The following is a 13,107-nucleotide window of genomic DNA, read 5'->3' on the forward strand; positions in this document are numbered from 1 at the left end:
CCTCGCTGGATACATGTCCACTCCCTCTTCTGGACTTGCGGCATCGACGTCATGCTACTCGACCTCCTGTGTATCCGAGTATGTTGATTCTTGGTACACCGTCTGTTCGTCATCTCTCTCCTCCTCGTAATAGGCATTATCATCTTCCTGATATGCCAGATCTTCCAAGCTCTCCGACGCTTGTTCTACTTCGAAATCTTCCTCTTCTTCTTCGACCACATGTACTTCTGGTGACTTTGGCCTCGAGGGAATTGTGTAAGATTTCATTTTTTCTTCGAAATCTTTCTTTCGCTGCAGAAAGTTCTCCATCTCTGCTTCGAGTCTCCTCTTCTTTCTTTCCATCTCTGCCGCCTGTTCGGCGCCGAGTGGTTGTGCCGGTCTCTTTGGCGTGCTAGCTGTCGCCGAGATGGGTTTCGGCGCCGACGCTGTTTTCGGTGTCGAGGCTGGTCTTGCGTCCTTCGTCGCCGACTTCGAAGATGTTTTCGTAGTCGAGCGCTCCTTTTCTTGGAGGCTTTTCGATGACTTTGGTTGGTAGCCGTCCCTCGGCGCCAGGGAGTCCTTCTGAGAGGATCCGCTGGGCCTGGATGTCACTGCGGGCGCCGAAGTTCTCGGCGTCGGCGCTTTAGGGGTCTTGGCCTCGATTTTTCGAGAGTCTTGGGTGGACTGTCGAGAGTCTTTCGGGCCTTTTTGGGGCGTCAATTCTCCTACCTTTTCAGTAGTCTTCTTATTATCGGTCTCTGCGACCGTGTAGCCGATGTCTTCTTCGGCGGCGTAATCCTCCTCGTCGGTCGAGAGTCCCAGGTCTCGAAGAGATGGAGGTTGGCTCTTGCCCTGCATGGTGTAGTTTGCAATTCTTTGCCTCTCGCTCACTCGAAGGGTCTTCGGGGTGAATGCGGAGCAGGCGTTGCAATCTCTGCTTTCGTGGTTGACCGGCAGGCAGAGGTTACAGACTGGGTGTTGGTCCTTCTGCGCGTACATATGATGGCAGAATTTGAATGGTGTGTTGTCCATGTCCTGCGTTCAGGGGGCCCCTGATTGCGCATTCTCCTCTGGACGTCGAAGAATCTAGAAATTTTCCCCTTTTTTTGACGTCCTTTCGATGGTGTAGTCTTCCTTCGTCTTTTCCAATGTTTTTTCTCCGAAAACTCGAGTCTTGATTCTTCTTTTCTCCAAATCTCTGGAGTCCTCTCGGCAACGATCGAGACCCAACGGCGGAAAAAAGAATCCGAAGATGGCGCCCAACCACTAGACCGCGGAATAATGCACAGCATAGTGAATCCAGAAAGATTCACGCTGCAAAACTGCAGATTTGCCCAGCTCCTTGAACAGAAGCATTGAAGCCCAGAAAGCAGATACTTCTACATCCCAGATACCTCAAGTGGGGCGAGGTTAAACCCATCTGCTAAATCTCAAATCTGCCACCATTTCATCCTCGCTCCAAATAACATGGATGATGCGATCCAGTGCTCAATTTGAGTGGGTGGTGTCCGGTGCTCAGCACTGGCACCTAATCATCAAAACCGGCACTTTTCATGAGCACCTGTTAAGGACACATTCATTGATGGTAGGCATAGGGAGATTGAGTGATTTGCCAAGAATCACAGGATGTTGACGCGATGCAGACACTAGAACCCGGTCCCCTAGCTCTGAAGTCGGCAGCTCTGGCTATTAGGCCACATGCTCTTCCCCCTTTCATGGTTAGTAATTGGTTCTGTTTTAGGCGGTGCTAACAGGAGAAATAGGCTGGTGCAAGCTGCTTCCTGATGCCTCTGCTGCCTGAAAACATACAAGAAGATGCAGAAAGACCAGGCCATTTTGCGGGTTACTTGGGAGAGGTTGGTAGCTTCTTTAAGGTTTAGGTTCCTTACCTTTTCTAAATACATTTAGACAATTTGTTTTTTCAAGGCAACATCCCTGTGTATCTATCTCACAACTAAAGATCCGTCAGCGGCGTAACACAGGACCCCACAGCCCCCACGGTGCGGAAGGCTCTGAGCTTAAGGGCCCCCCCCCCCCAGCACAGTACTCAGGCCTGATAGCTCCAGATTAAATTTGGAGCGGGGGAGGAGCTACGCGGGCATCCAAGATGGTCGCGTGAGCAGAGAGCTCCTGAGACCCGCGCCGCCCTTCTAGATCTATCCTGCAATTATCCTGGTCACTTCGACGGGCTTTTGAAGTGCTACTCTCACTGATACCGTCGATCCTTTTTTGGCCAAGATCGGACCTCGGGGACCATTTTTACATCGTCTCCAACTTCCTGGCCTAACCCCCGACGCGACCGGGGTCTCCGCTGCCTAATATGGCCGAGCTGTAATGCAACAACAACGGCTGCCTGGCATCTCCTCCATCGGTGGTGTGCCACTTTCACTTTCGGTTTCCAGCCCTCTCGTCACTGACCTGCTACTTTCTCCGGTCTGCTGCTCTCACTGTGCACGCTTTCTTTCTTGGTGCCGGCTAGGTGGCCCGCGGCACTCTCTCATGACACCAGACTTTTGGGGTTCGAGACTTGTCACCATCTCGCTGCACCCGGGTGTCCCTGGCCGGTGCTGAATACAACATGGCGACGAAACCTGAAGCGGAGAAACGCAGGAAGACCACTACTCGCGGGGAGTCGATCCAGTCCAACATGATCGAGCGCTATACCCAACCGAGAGGTTCCCCCGGCGCTGCCAGTCGTGGCTTGGAGGACCCGAAGACAGACATGTCGTCTTCCTCAGAAGTGTCCCTTCAGGACCTGTTGGCCGCCATTGCAGGCCTCAAGGCCGATATGAGTCAACAATACGAGGCCATTGTGTCCAAGATAGACACAGTGGTGGTGGATGTTACTCTTATTCGAGCCGATTTGGCCAAGACGAACGAGAGGGTAAAGGCATTGGACTTAAAGGCATCGAGTTTGGTGACGGACATGGCGGAGGCACAATCCGAGATAGGGAATTTGCGCTCCTCACACGACCTTTTGCTCAAACGCATGGAGGACTACGACAATAGGGCCCGGTGGAACAACATACGCTTGGTCGGAGTGGCGGAAGACAATGGTGCCACCTCGATCGATTTACTGGTCGAGGAACTCATTGTCGCTAAACTCGCTCCCGCAGGTCTCAGCAAGTTTTTTGCGGTTGAGCGTGCCTATCGCTTCCCAGGTGAAGCCAGGGGGCCCTCCGAGGCCTATCATCGCTAGACTGTTTCACTTTCGGGACAGAGACGCTATCCTGCAGGCCGCTCGTAAACACGGCCCGTTGAAGTACGATAATAACTCTGTCTCGATCTATCCTGATTTCACCCCCCAAGTGCAACAGCAACGTTCTGGGTTCCTTGGAGTGAAGCGTCGTCTGAGGGATTTGGGACTGAAATACGCAATGCTGTTTCCTGCTCGCTTGCGGATTGAGTTCAGAGAACGAGCCTATTTCTTCGATCAGCCTGATCGTGCTAGTGACTGGTTGGACTCGTTGCCGAAAGAGGACACCGAGAGTGGAGGCTCCGGCGGTGCGGAAGGTGGTGCGACGGCCCAGGTTTAACGTGGGCCCCCAGTGGTCCGACTTGAGACTGTGAACTTTACAGAGTAACCTATATTGTATGCTTTATGATTGTGCCCGTGGTGGTGCGGGTACGGGTGGTTTCTCCCTTCCTCCTCGGGGGTTTCTTTGTGTAGATCAGATGGGGCGACAGGCACACTGCAGTTTGGGGTGGCTTTCTAGTCAGCAGGGGTGCAGGGTGGGGGGTGTTGTAACGGGTTCTTGGTTGGGGGGTGGTTGGTGGGGACTTGGTTGTGTTCTGTGTTTTCTGTTATTTCTCTTTTTTCATGGTATATTACTGATTGCAAGTATTCTGGATCTGTGGTTATGGGAGGGGGTAGGGCTGGGTCGTTCTTCCTGGGATGGGGGGGGGGGGGTGAGATGCAGGTTCTTTCTTGGAACGTCAACGGTTTGGGTGACAGGATTAAACGCGGCATTGTGTTACAATTTATAAGGCGCCATGCCCCTGATGTTGTGTTCCTCCAGGAAACCCACTTGATCGGTAATGCCTGTAAAGCTCTTGACCGTCAGGGCTACCGATTGGCCGCCCACGCTGGTTTCACCTCCGGGTCTCGGGGAGTGGGTATAATGGTTAAATCCTCCCTGGCCCTTGAGATTGATGATGTTGTCCTAGATGATCGGGGACGATATGCTGCTGTCTCGGAGAGGTGGGAGGGAAAGCCAATTGTGTTAGTGGTTGTGTATATCCCCCCGGGGCTGCAGGCCACCACGTACGCCGATCTTGGCAAGACTCTTCTTGGTCTCCCTGATGGTCTGCTGATCATGGGTGGAGACTTTAACTCCGTGATGTCTGGCGAATGTGATCGACTGCCCCCTAGAGTTCTGCCGCAGTCCCAGATGTGGCTCAATGATATGACTGAAACTTTTGGTCTGGTGGATGTTTGGCGTTCGCTGCACCCCACCCAGACGCAGTATACCTTCCACTCTGGTGCGCATGGCAGCCACTCTTGGATAGATTACTTCTTTATGCTGGCTTCTACCCTATCCTTGGTACGGGAGGTGCGTCATCTCCCCCGGGGTATCTCGGATCATTCCCCCTTGCTGATTAAGATCTCTGTGGGTGGTCTTTCTGGTAACAGAGTTCCCCCTGTTCCCCCCTGGCATTTTCGGAACCCTCGGCTCCGCTCAGACTTGGTGAAGGCTATTGACTGTTATTTCGATGAAAATGTGGGTTCGGTGACCTCCCCTACGGTTCTCTGGGAGGCCTTTAAAACGGTCATTCGGGGATCCGCACTGTCTCTTATTGCTGCTGAACGGAGGGCTAAGCGGGAGGCCGTGCTGGCCCTTGAGACTGAAATTACAGCACTTGAAAATGAACTGGGTGGGGATGACACGCCTGCGCTGTTACACACTTTGGAGCTGAAACAGGCGGACTACAAGGCTTGTGTGACCGATGCTGCTAAGTTGATGCGAGCGAACCAATTGGGCCGGCTGTATGATGTGGGTGACAAGGCGAGCAAACTCCTAGCGTGGCTGGATAAGGCTGAAAGAGCGAATCGCGTTGTGCCCGTTATTGTTCGCGAGTCTGGTGAATGTGTGTCTGACCCCGGTGAGATTGTTGACTGTTTTGTTGATCATTTCCGGAAAGTTTATACCCCGGTGAGTGATCGTGATGAGGCTGATTCCCGTTTGCTGTTGCGTGATATAGCTCTTCCTTGTGTTTCGGAGGAGGAGGGCCTGGCTCTGGAGGCTCCCTTTACGGTTGATGAGATTGCCCTTGCTATCAGATCTCTGCGATCGGGCAAGGCGATGGGGCCTAATGGTTTGCCCATCGAGTTTTACAAACTTCGCCCAGACAAGATGGCCGCCCATCTCCGCAACATGTTTCTAGACGCGTTCGAGGCAGGAGTCCTTCCGCTTGAACAGCACCAATCACGCACCTTGTGCCAAAGCCCATTTAGACATTTCCCTGATATTCTCAGAGTCATTGGGTGATATACGTTTTCCATGCTGAATGCTCTACATGCAATCCTAAGATGAGGTCGTTCGCCTAAACAGACTTATGATCACCATAAATGACTGATAAAAAGACTAGCGGTACGCATTTTACACAGCTCCGCAAAATAGCCTACATCCGCTGTCATTGGTTTAAGTCTCAACCAATGAGAACGCGCCAAGAGGTCTGTGCCTTTGCAGGCTTAACTTGCATCGTCACCATTGGTCGATTTCTCACAACCTATCACAACGCATATACTGAGAGTTCTCTCTCAGGTCCGCCACCGGCTGTTATTAACAGCCATTCTCAGTGAGCCAGTCACCTCCCCCTCGGCTCAGGATTCTACCCGAGGTAACGACGGAGAGGTGAGTTCTTTAGCGCTCTATGCTGCGCTTCTTTCTGAGAGGGCTCTGAATAGGAAGACTCCATCTCCCTTTGATTTAACTTAACGCTAACAACATAATATGGCGGTTTTTGCCACCCTTGAACAACTCTACTGATAGTACAACCTTGAAACATTAAGGGGTTTGATATAATTTTTAGAGATGAATTTCACATCAGCTTCTCAATCCAGCCGCCTCCTTATGCCTTTTGGTGTCACTGTTTGTAAAAGTCTACAACAAAATGCAGGACTTATCTAGTTACTGCATTACTAATTCCTTTTCTCGCACTTATCTTTTTAGTGCGTGGCCTCCTTCCAACCTGAGCTGTTGCCAGGCGAGGTGAGGTTTTTTCTCCCTACAATTGGGGTGAGTGAAGACTATGTTTTCTTTGCATTTCAAGAGGTTGAGGTAAACACTACATAGTTTGTATACATTTAACACTGTGTCTTTTTGTTTCCCACATTTCTATGCACAGGAGGAGATACACCTTCAATTGTTGGAGATTGTTCATGTTCAAGCTCCAACTCACGATAAGTATATGTTGCAGTAGCTTATCATAGGTCCTGAAGAAAGCCGATATAGGCTGAAACATGTCGACCGATTAATACACGTGATAGATAGCAATTCCTTACATGCTATCAGCTTACTGTTTTTAACGATACCACTTTGATGGTCACACCGAATAAAAGTCTTCTTATGTCATCAAAGTAGGTATTTTTAATCACTAGGATTAGTTTCCTTTTTCTTTTCTGAGCACTGCAAATTTATTTGCCCCTTCCACTCACACACTATCCTCTGCTGGTTGGATGTGGTTCTTAAGGGTCCAACATCTGGCTACCTCAGACTCTCCCTGAGGAGAAGCCCATAGGACACCTTTCTTTTCACCAACCCAGATGACGAAATTCCACTGATGAGTGGGCGGATGGGTACTATGTTCTTACTTTCTAAACCCTGTATCTTCCTATCCTCACCTCTATGACATAATAGTGTCATGTGCTCAAGATCAATGGTTTGATCTGAACACTTATACTGGACACAACCTGGTCCTGTCATTTCTTCATTTCACAGACTCTCAGTACCTCTCTTGTTTTTTGTAGTAGTAGTTGGGGGACAAGGTACTCACATTGTCTATAAACTAACTCCCCTAGGACCCCCCAATACTCTGTTGTATTTTTGATCGCTGTACTTCTTACTGCCCCATTTCCCTGCTAAACGCAGAACCTAAAATCCTAGCCAAGGTTCTGGCCAATCGGTTGTTGACGGTGATTTGTGACCCGATCCATCCGGATCAATCCGGCTTCATACCACATAGGAACACGGCCCTTAATCTGCGTAGGCTTCATGGTGTTCTCGCGAGAGCTGCTACTCTCACGGAGCCTGCGGTGGTGGCCTCCCTGGACGCTACGATGGCTTTTGACACCATTGAATGGCCTTATCTTTGGGCGGCCCTCTCCAAGTTCGGCTTTGGCCCTAACTTTATTGCGTGGGTCAGGCTTCTTTATGAACAACCGCTGGCCCAGGTCGTGGTAAATGGCAGAAGTTCTGACCCCTTCCCATTGGGACGCGGCACCCGTCAGGGAGGTCCGCTTTCCTCGCTCCTGTTTGCGTTGGCGCTTGAACCCCTTGCGGCATGGCTCCGGTGGGAACCTTCGATTAAAGGGATCCGGTGGGCGCCAGATCTGGAGGATCGCGTCCCACTGTATGCCGACAACATCCTCCTTTACTTCACTTCCCCTCAAAAGTCTTTGAACGTGCTTTTCGACGTTCTTACATCCTTCGGTAAGAACTCCGGATTGGTCATCAATTGGACCAAATCCTGTGTTTATGTTATAGCCGGGGTTCTGCCGCCGCTGCCTCGTAGGTTTCCAATTTTGGTGGCGAATGACGGTTTTAAGTATTTGAGGATTTATGTCTCTACGGTTTCTGCGGTGCGTTATGAACGGAATCTGTATGCTCCGCTCCGTCGTCTCAAACAAGATGTGAGGCGATGGCTTGAATTGCACTTGTCTCCGTTGGGCCGAGCGGCGCTTTTTAAAATGATGTCGCTCCCCCGATTTCTCTATGCGTTGCTGAATTTCTTCGACCCTGTCCCTGCTCGCTACTTTCGCGAGATCGAAAGTCTACAGCGACAATTGATCTGGGACGGTCGTGCCCGTATTGCGCTGTCTAAGCTCACCCTTCCCTGGTACGACTGCGGTATTGCTTTACCAGATATCAGACGTTACTACTGGGCCTCGCACCTGAGCGCCATCAATCACGTAACGTATTCATCGGAACCCGCTCCTGCCTTTGCCCTGGACAAATTTTTACTGCCCGGTGGCAACTTTAATAGAGCTTTGTACTCGAAGTCGCCGATCCGCCTCCTTACGGGTCCTACGAAGTGTGCGGTTCGGGCCTGGAGGGATGCAACTGTGGCTACGGGCTGGAGTGGCAAGCTGACGCGTATGACCCCACTGTACGACTCTGATCGATTGGGCAACCTTTGGCAGACGAAAGGGTTTGACAGGTGGGACATGATTGGGATCAGTAAGGTGGAGGATCTTTGGGCCAGGGGCACTGTGAAGTCCTTTGAAGCCCTGAAACTGGAATACCAGCTTGATGATAGGGAACATTTTCGGTGAATGCAGGTCCGACATGCCTTGTCCTCAGCCTTTCCCCCTGGGACTGATATTCCACAATTCTCCCCGCTGGAGGATCGTATCCTAGACGGCCACGTCCCCGATAGTACGATTTCCTTAATATACAAGAAGCTCATTAACAACAGGGCTGACCAGCTGGGGAAACTTCGTGCTTCCTGGACAGCGGACGGGCTTGAACTAGACGATGAGGACTGGCAGTCGGCTGTTTCTTCCCCTAAGGAAGTGGCTATTCCGGCCCGACTTCGTTTTGTCCAGCTAAAGATCCTCCACCGTGTGTATGTAACCGGTATGCGACTGGTGCGAATGGGGCTTGCGACGGATGGACGGTGTAGGCGGGGGTGTGGTATGGATGGTACTTTTCTTCATGTTCTATGGGAATGTCCGGTTGTCTTGGCCTTCTGGTCCAGGGTGCATGATGTGATGGGACGTGTCACAGGAGTCCCCCTCCTTCCTGAGGCACGGCGTTGCTTGCTCAATGTGTGGGAGCCTACGGACTGTACTGCTGCTCAGACGTTCTGGGTCACTCTGGGCAACATGGTTGCCAAGAGGGACATAGCTCAGCTCTGGGGCTCTGCCAGACCACCACGGCTCAGTGCCTGGAAGGATAACATGGACTGGTGCATGTTTCGAGAAAAGACGGTGTATGAGGCACGGGGTCGTCCCAGAAAGTGGTCCAGGGTTTGGGCACAGTGGAATTCGTACCGTGGCGATATATGTTCCCCTCCACTCGATTATGAGATTCCTGTCCCCTCCTCCCCATGATTGGCGTTCCGTTTTTTGTTTTCCATGTCACCTGTATCCTTTCTTCCTTCATGATCGCCCCCCCTTGCCAGATTCGTTTCTTCTTATATTTACTCCTTTTCCCCTTTCCCCCCTCTTATGACCCTTGCCAGTATGATGCCATGTTTTTGTGTTGTTGTGTTTCTTCAACAAAATCATAAAATTAAACCTTCGATATCCTTTTAGTACGTTTTATGCTCCACACTATAATGTGTGTTCAGTGATCGTCTTAAAAGTGTACTGCCCCGCTTTCTTTTTTCAATATGTGTCATAGCTGCCGGCCCTGAGGGGTTGTTGGCAGAACCTGTGTAATGTGCATTTCATAAATAAAGGTTTTTTAAAATAATTTGGAGCGGGGGGCCCTCTGTGTACCATGCAGGGGGGCCCTTCATCTTTCCTTACACCACTGAGATCCGTGTACCACTGACTTCAAAATCAGCTAATTTCAGTTGCTTTACTAAAACATTCTACTTCGAATTACACCTAACTAGTGCTTCATTCTAAATAGGTGAACACTTCTCAATCTTCCTGCCAAATTCCTCACTGAACTCGTCATTAAAATCTCAATATTGGGCAGCAAGCTTGATATAGACGAAAGCATTGTGGTGCCAATGAAGAACATTAGTACAAAAGTCAAAACATTTCCAGTGCCTATTATCAAAAAAATTAGGTAGAATGGATAGATGTGCTTTGGAGACCATGTGCTCCCAGTGAGCTTAGGGCCACAGTTGACGCAGACAAGAACAAAGCATTCAGTATGCTTAGAAAGAGCTTGCTATAGGAACCATTTTTCCTTCTACAAAGCTTCAGATCCATTTTGCAAAATGCCACCCAGGTGAAGATGTCCAGGAGAGCTTCATATGCAACTTTGATAAATGTTTTCTAGTATAGTGGAAGTTTGAGATTGTTTTAAAAGCGTAAAGATTCACTACCAAAGTATGCACCAAGACGAGAACATTCCAAATATTTGATGGACTCCGTTTCACATTCCTGTACAAAAAAATATATTGCCTACGCCATAGCTACAGAAAGTCGTACTGAGACTCATTAACCCTTTAAATCAAGGTTTTCCAACTGGTTGATCGTGAACTACAAATAGTTGTCAGGCTAATTTTGAGTAGCTCGCACCATCTTCTGTGCTGAAACTGCGGAACCATGTAGGCCACTTCTATTTGAAAAATTAGGTTTTCCTTTTCATTCATTTTCTTTCTTTTACTACCTCCGTTTCCTCCTTTCACTGTTAAGTTTGTTTTCTCCTTTTCTTCTGTCCATCTTTATTTCGTTACTTCTTTCTTTTTTCATCTGCTTCATTTCACTTTCTCAATTTTTGTTCTTGTTTCGTAATATTTTCTCTTTTCTCCTTTGTGTCTTTTTATCCTCATCTTATCTCAACTTCTCTTGCCTTTTTCTTCCTGTCTTTTTAATGTATTGTTCCTTATTTCATTTTTCTTTCTTTTTCTCCTTCCTTCTTCTCGCCCTTTTCCTTTGTTACTTTTTCTTCCTTTCATTCACCCTTTCCAACCTTACACTCTGTCCTATTTTCATTTTTTCCTTTCACTTTTTTCTTGCTTTAGTTTTTTCTACGTTTTTCCTTCTTGGCTTTTTCTCTGCTTGCTCTCCTTTTCTCTTTCATTCACTTTTTTTCTTTTTTACATGCTTTTTTCTTCTTTGTCTCATCTTTTTCTACCTTTTTTCTTCCTCTTTCACTAATTTCTCTATTTCTTTTTTACTCCTTTTGCCTTTTCACCTTTATTCTTCTTTCTCCTTTGTTTAGGTTGTTATGTTATGTTGTTATATTATATGTTATATATTGATTTGTAACGAGCACTGTTAGTCAAGACTGTCCTGGCGCGGCAGAGAGACCTAGTGTCAGCTGAGAACAGTGGAGCTAGAACGCTTGCTGAAATAGATGAGTTTTGAGAAGTTTTTTGAAACTAGTCAGGTTCGGCATGTGCCTCAGAGCGTCCGGTAAGTTGTTTCACAAGGAGGCAGCTCTAACCGCCAGAGATTGGCCACCTAGACGAACCCTCTTGAACCTAGGAATCACCATATGTTTGAGGGTGGCCGATCGCAACTGACGTGTTGGCTGGTAGAACGCAAATCTGGCCCTTAAGTAGGATGGGCACGGGCCATGTAAAGCTTTGTGGGAGAGTACCAGGGCCTTGAAGCGCACTCTTTGGGCGACAGGAAGCCAGTGGAGCTCGCAGAGCTGCTTGCGCATGCTTAGCCTCCTGGGGATATCAAAGAGGAGCCTCACTGTCGCGTTCTGGACCACTTGCAATTTGCGAATCAGAAAGTGTGGGGCACCGATATAAAGGGCATTAGAGTAGTCCAGGCGTGAGAGTATAAGTGCCCTGGCTACTGCTTCTTTTGCAACTTGGGGGAGTTGTTCCCTTTTCTGTCTCTTTTCTTTTTTCTTTATTATTCTTGTTCCGGTATTCTGCCTTGTCTCATGTCTTTTTCGCGCTTTCTCTTCTTTTGGTTTGTTTCTCAGGTCCTCTTCTTTCTTCCTATGAAGTTCCCTGCATAAAATTGTTTGATGCTCTATTAGTAGGTGGGATTATCCCTCTTTCATTTAAATCGAGATCCCCGTTAAAATCACTATAGTCAGGGAAACCCAGAAAAATGTGTTTATCTTGTGACCCTTAATTACTTTGGAATTCATCTGGGAATATTTAACTGGCGGCAATAACTACTAGTCACTATCGGTTTTATTAGTGTTTCCATTTACATACCTTTTTAAAGTGATATTAATTCGATTTTGGCCTGTAGATGGCAGTGCTTCATCATCTACAAACGTACTGGTGCAGCCTTTAAATCGAATTGGCAAAAGATTATGCTCGCTTTCATGGTACAGAAAAGCATTTTTTAAGAGAACTCTAGTGGTTTCGGTGTCATTTACAATTAATGAAATGGGTGGAAAAAAGCAGAGAGCAAAATAAAATGTTAAATATTGCACACTTTCGTGTGGTACTCCTCTGCTAGTCTATGTTCACTTAAAGTGTAAAGTCTTCCAACAATCCAACCTCAGGGCCTTTAGCTTCCCTTGGAATATTTTTGCCCAAAATACAAATAGAATCACATGGCAATATGGTTACACTTCTGGACAAACTTGAAATCAATATTCTTACCACTTGGCTTATCTGGTTTGTTCGGATCGAATCCAGCAGCATCGAAAAGGTCTTCATCACCAAAGGTTCCTACAAAATTGACAAAAAATGAAAGCAAACTCAGTTACAACCCAACATTTGTTTGTAGTTTTATACAGCCTGAACCTAACCCGTAGACACTAGAGCATGGGTACTCACAAACTTTCTCTCGGGGGCCAAATTTACAGTGTGGTTTGTGGCCGAGGGCCGCACCGGTGAGGGGGCGGGGTCAGTAGGGGCAGGGGCGGGGCTAGTGCAACAAAACAAACTGTGACCATGAGGTTGAACACAGGTCCCTGCAGCGGACGCCTTCGTCCACTGAGCCACCAGACCTGGCATACACACATCTCTCTCTCTCTCTCCCTATTTCTCCCTCTGTCTCACTTAGACTGTCTCCCTATCTCTCACTCCCTCTCTCGCCCTCTTTCTCTCCCTGACTCCCTCTGTCTCACTCCCTCTCTCTGTCTCCCTCTCTCTCTCCCTCTGTCTCCCCCTCTCTCTGTCTCTCCCTCTCTCTCTGTCTCCCTCTCTCTCCTTCTCTCTCCCTCTCTGTCTCTATCTCTCTCCTTCCCTCTCTCTGCTTCTCTCTCCCTCTCTCTCTCTCCTTACCTCTCCCTCTCTGTCTCCCTCCTCACTCTGTCGCCCTCCTCACTCTGTCGCCCTCCTCACTCTGTCGCCCTCCTCCCT

At 48.6% G+C, this 13,107-nt stretch overlaps 1 protein-coding gene across 4 annotated transcripts in view; it reads right to left on the bottom strand.

The window, feature by feature from the left end:
- Positions 1 to 13,107, bottom strand: part of LOC147672953 (CD99 antigen-like) — a 271,236-nt gene that overhangs the window by 81,149 nt on the left and 176,980 nt on the right. For all 4 annotated transcript variants that reach the window (XM_086947860.1, XM_086947862.1, XM_086947863.1 and 1 more), the window contains exon 8: positions 12,403 to 12,471. In XM_086947860.1, coding sequence (XP_086803986.1) covers positions 12,403 to 12,471 — 69 coding nt within the window. The remainder of the gene's footprint in view (positions 1 to 12,402; positions 12,472 to 13,107) is intronic.

Source organism: Lissotriton vulgaris (assembly GCF_964263255.1).
Source record: "Lissotriton vulgaris chromosome 8 unlocalized genomic scaffold, aLisVul1.2 SUPER_8_unloc_1, whole genome shotgun sequence".
Classification (NCBI taxonomy): domain Eukaryota; kingdom Metazoa; phylum Chordata; class Amphibia; order Caudata; family Salamandridae; genus Lissotriton; species Lissotriton vulgaris.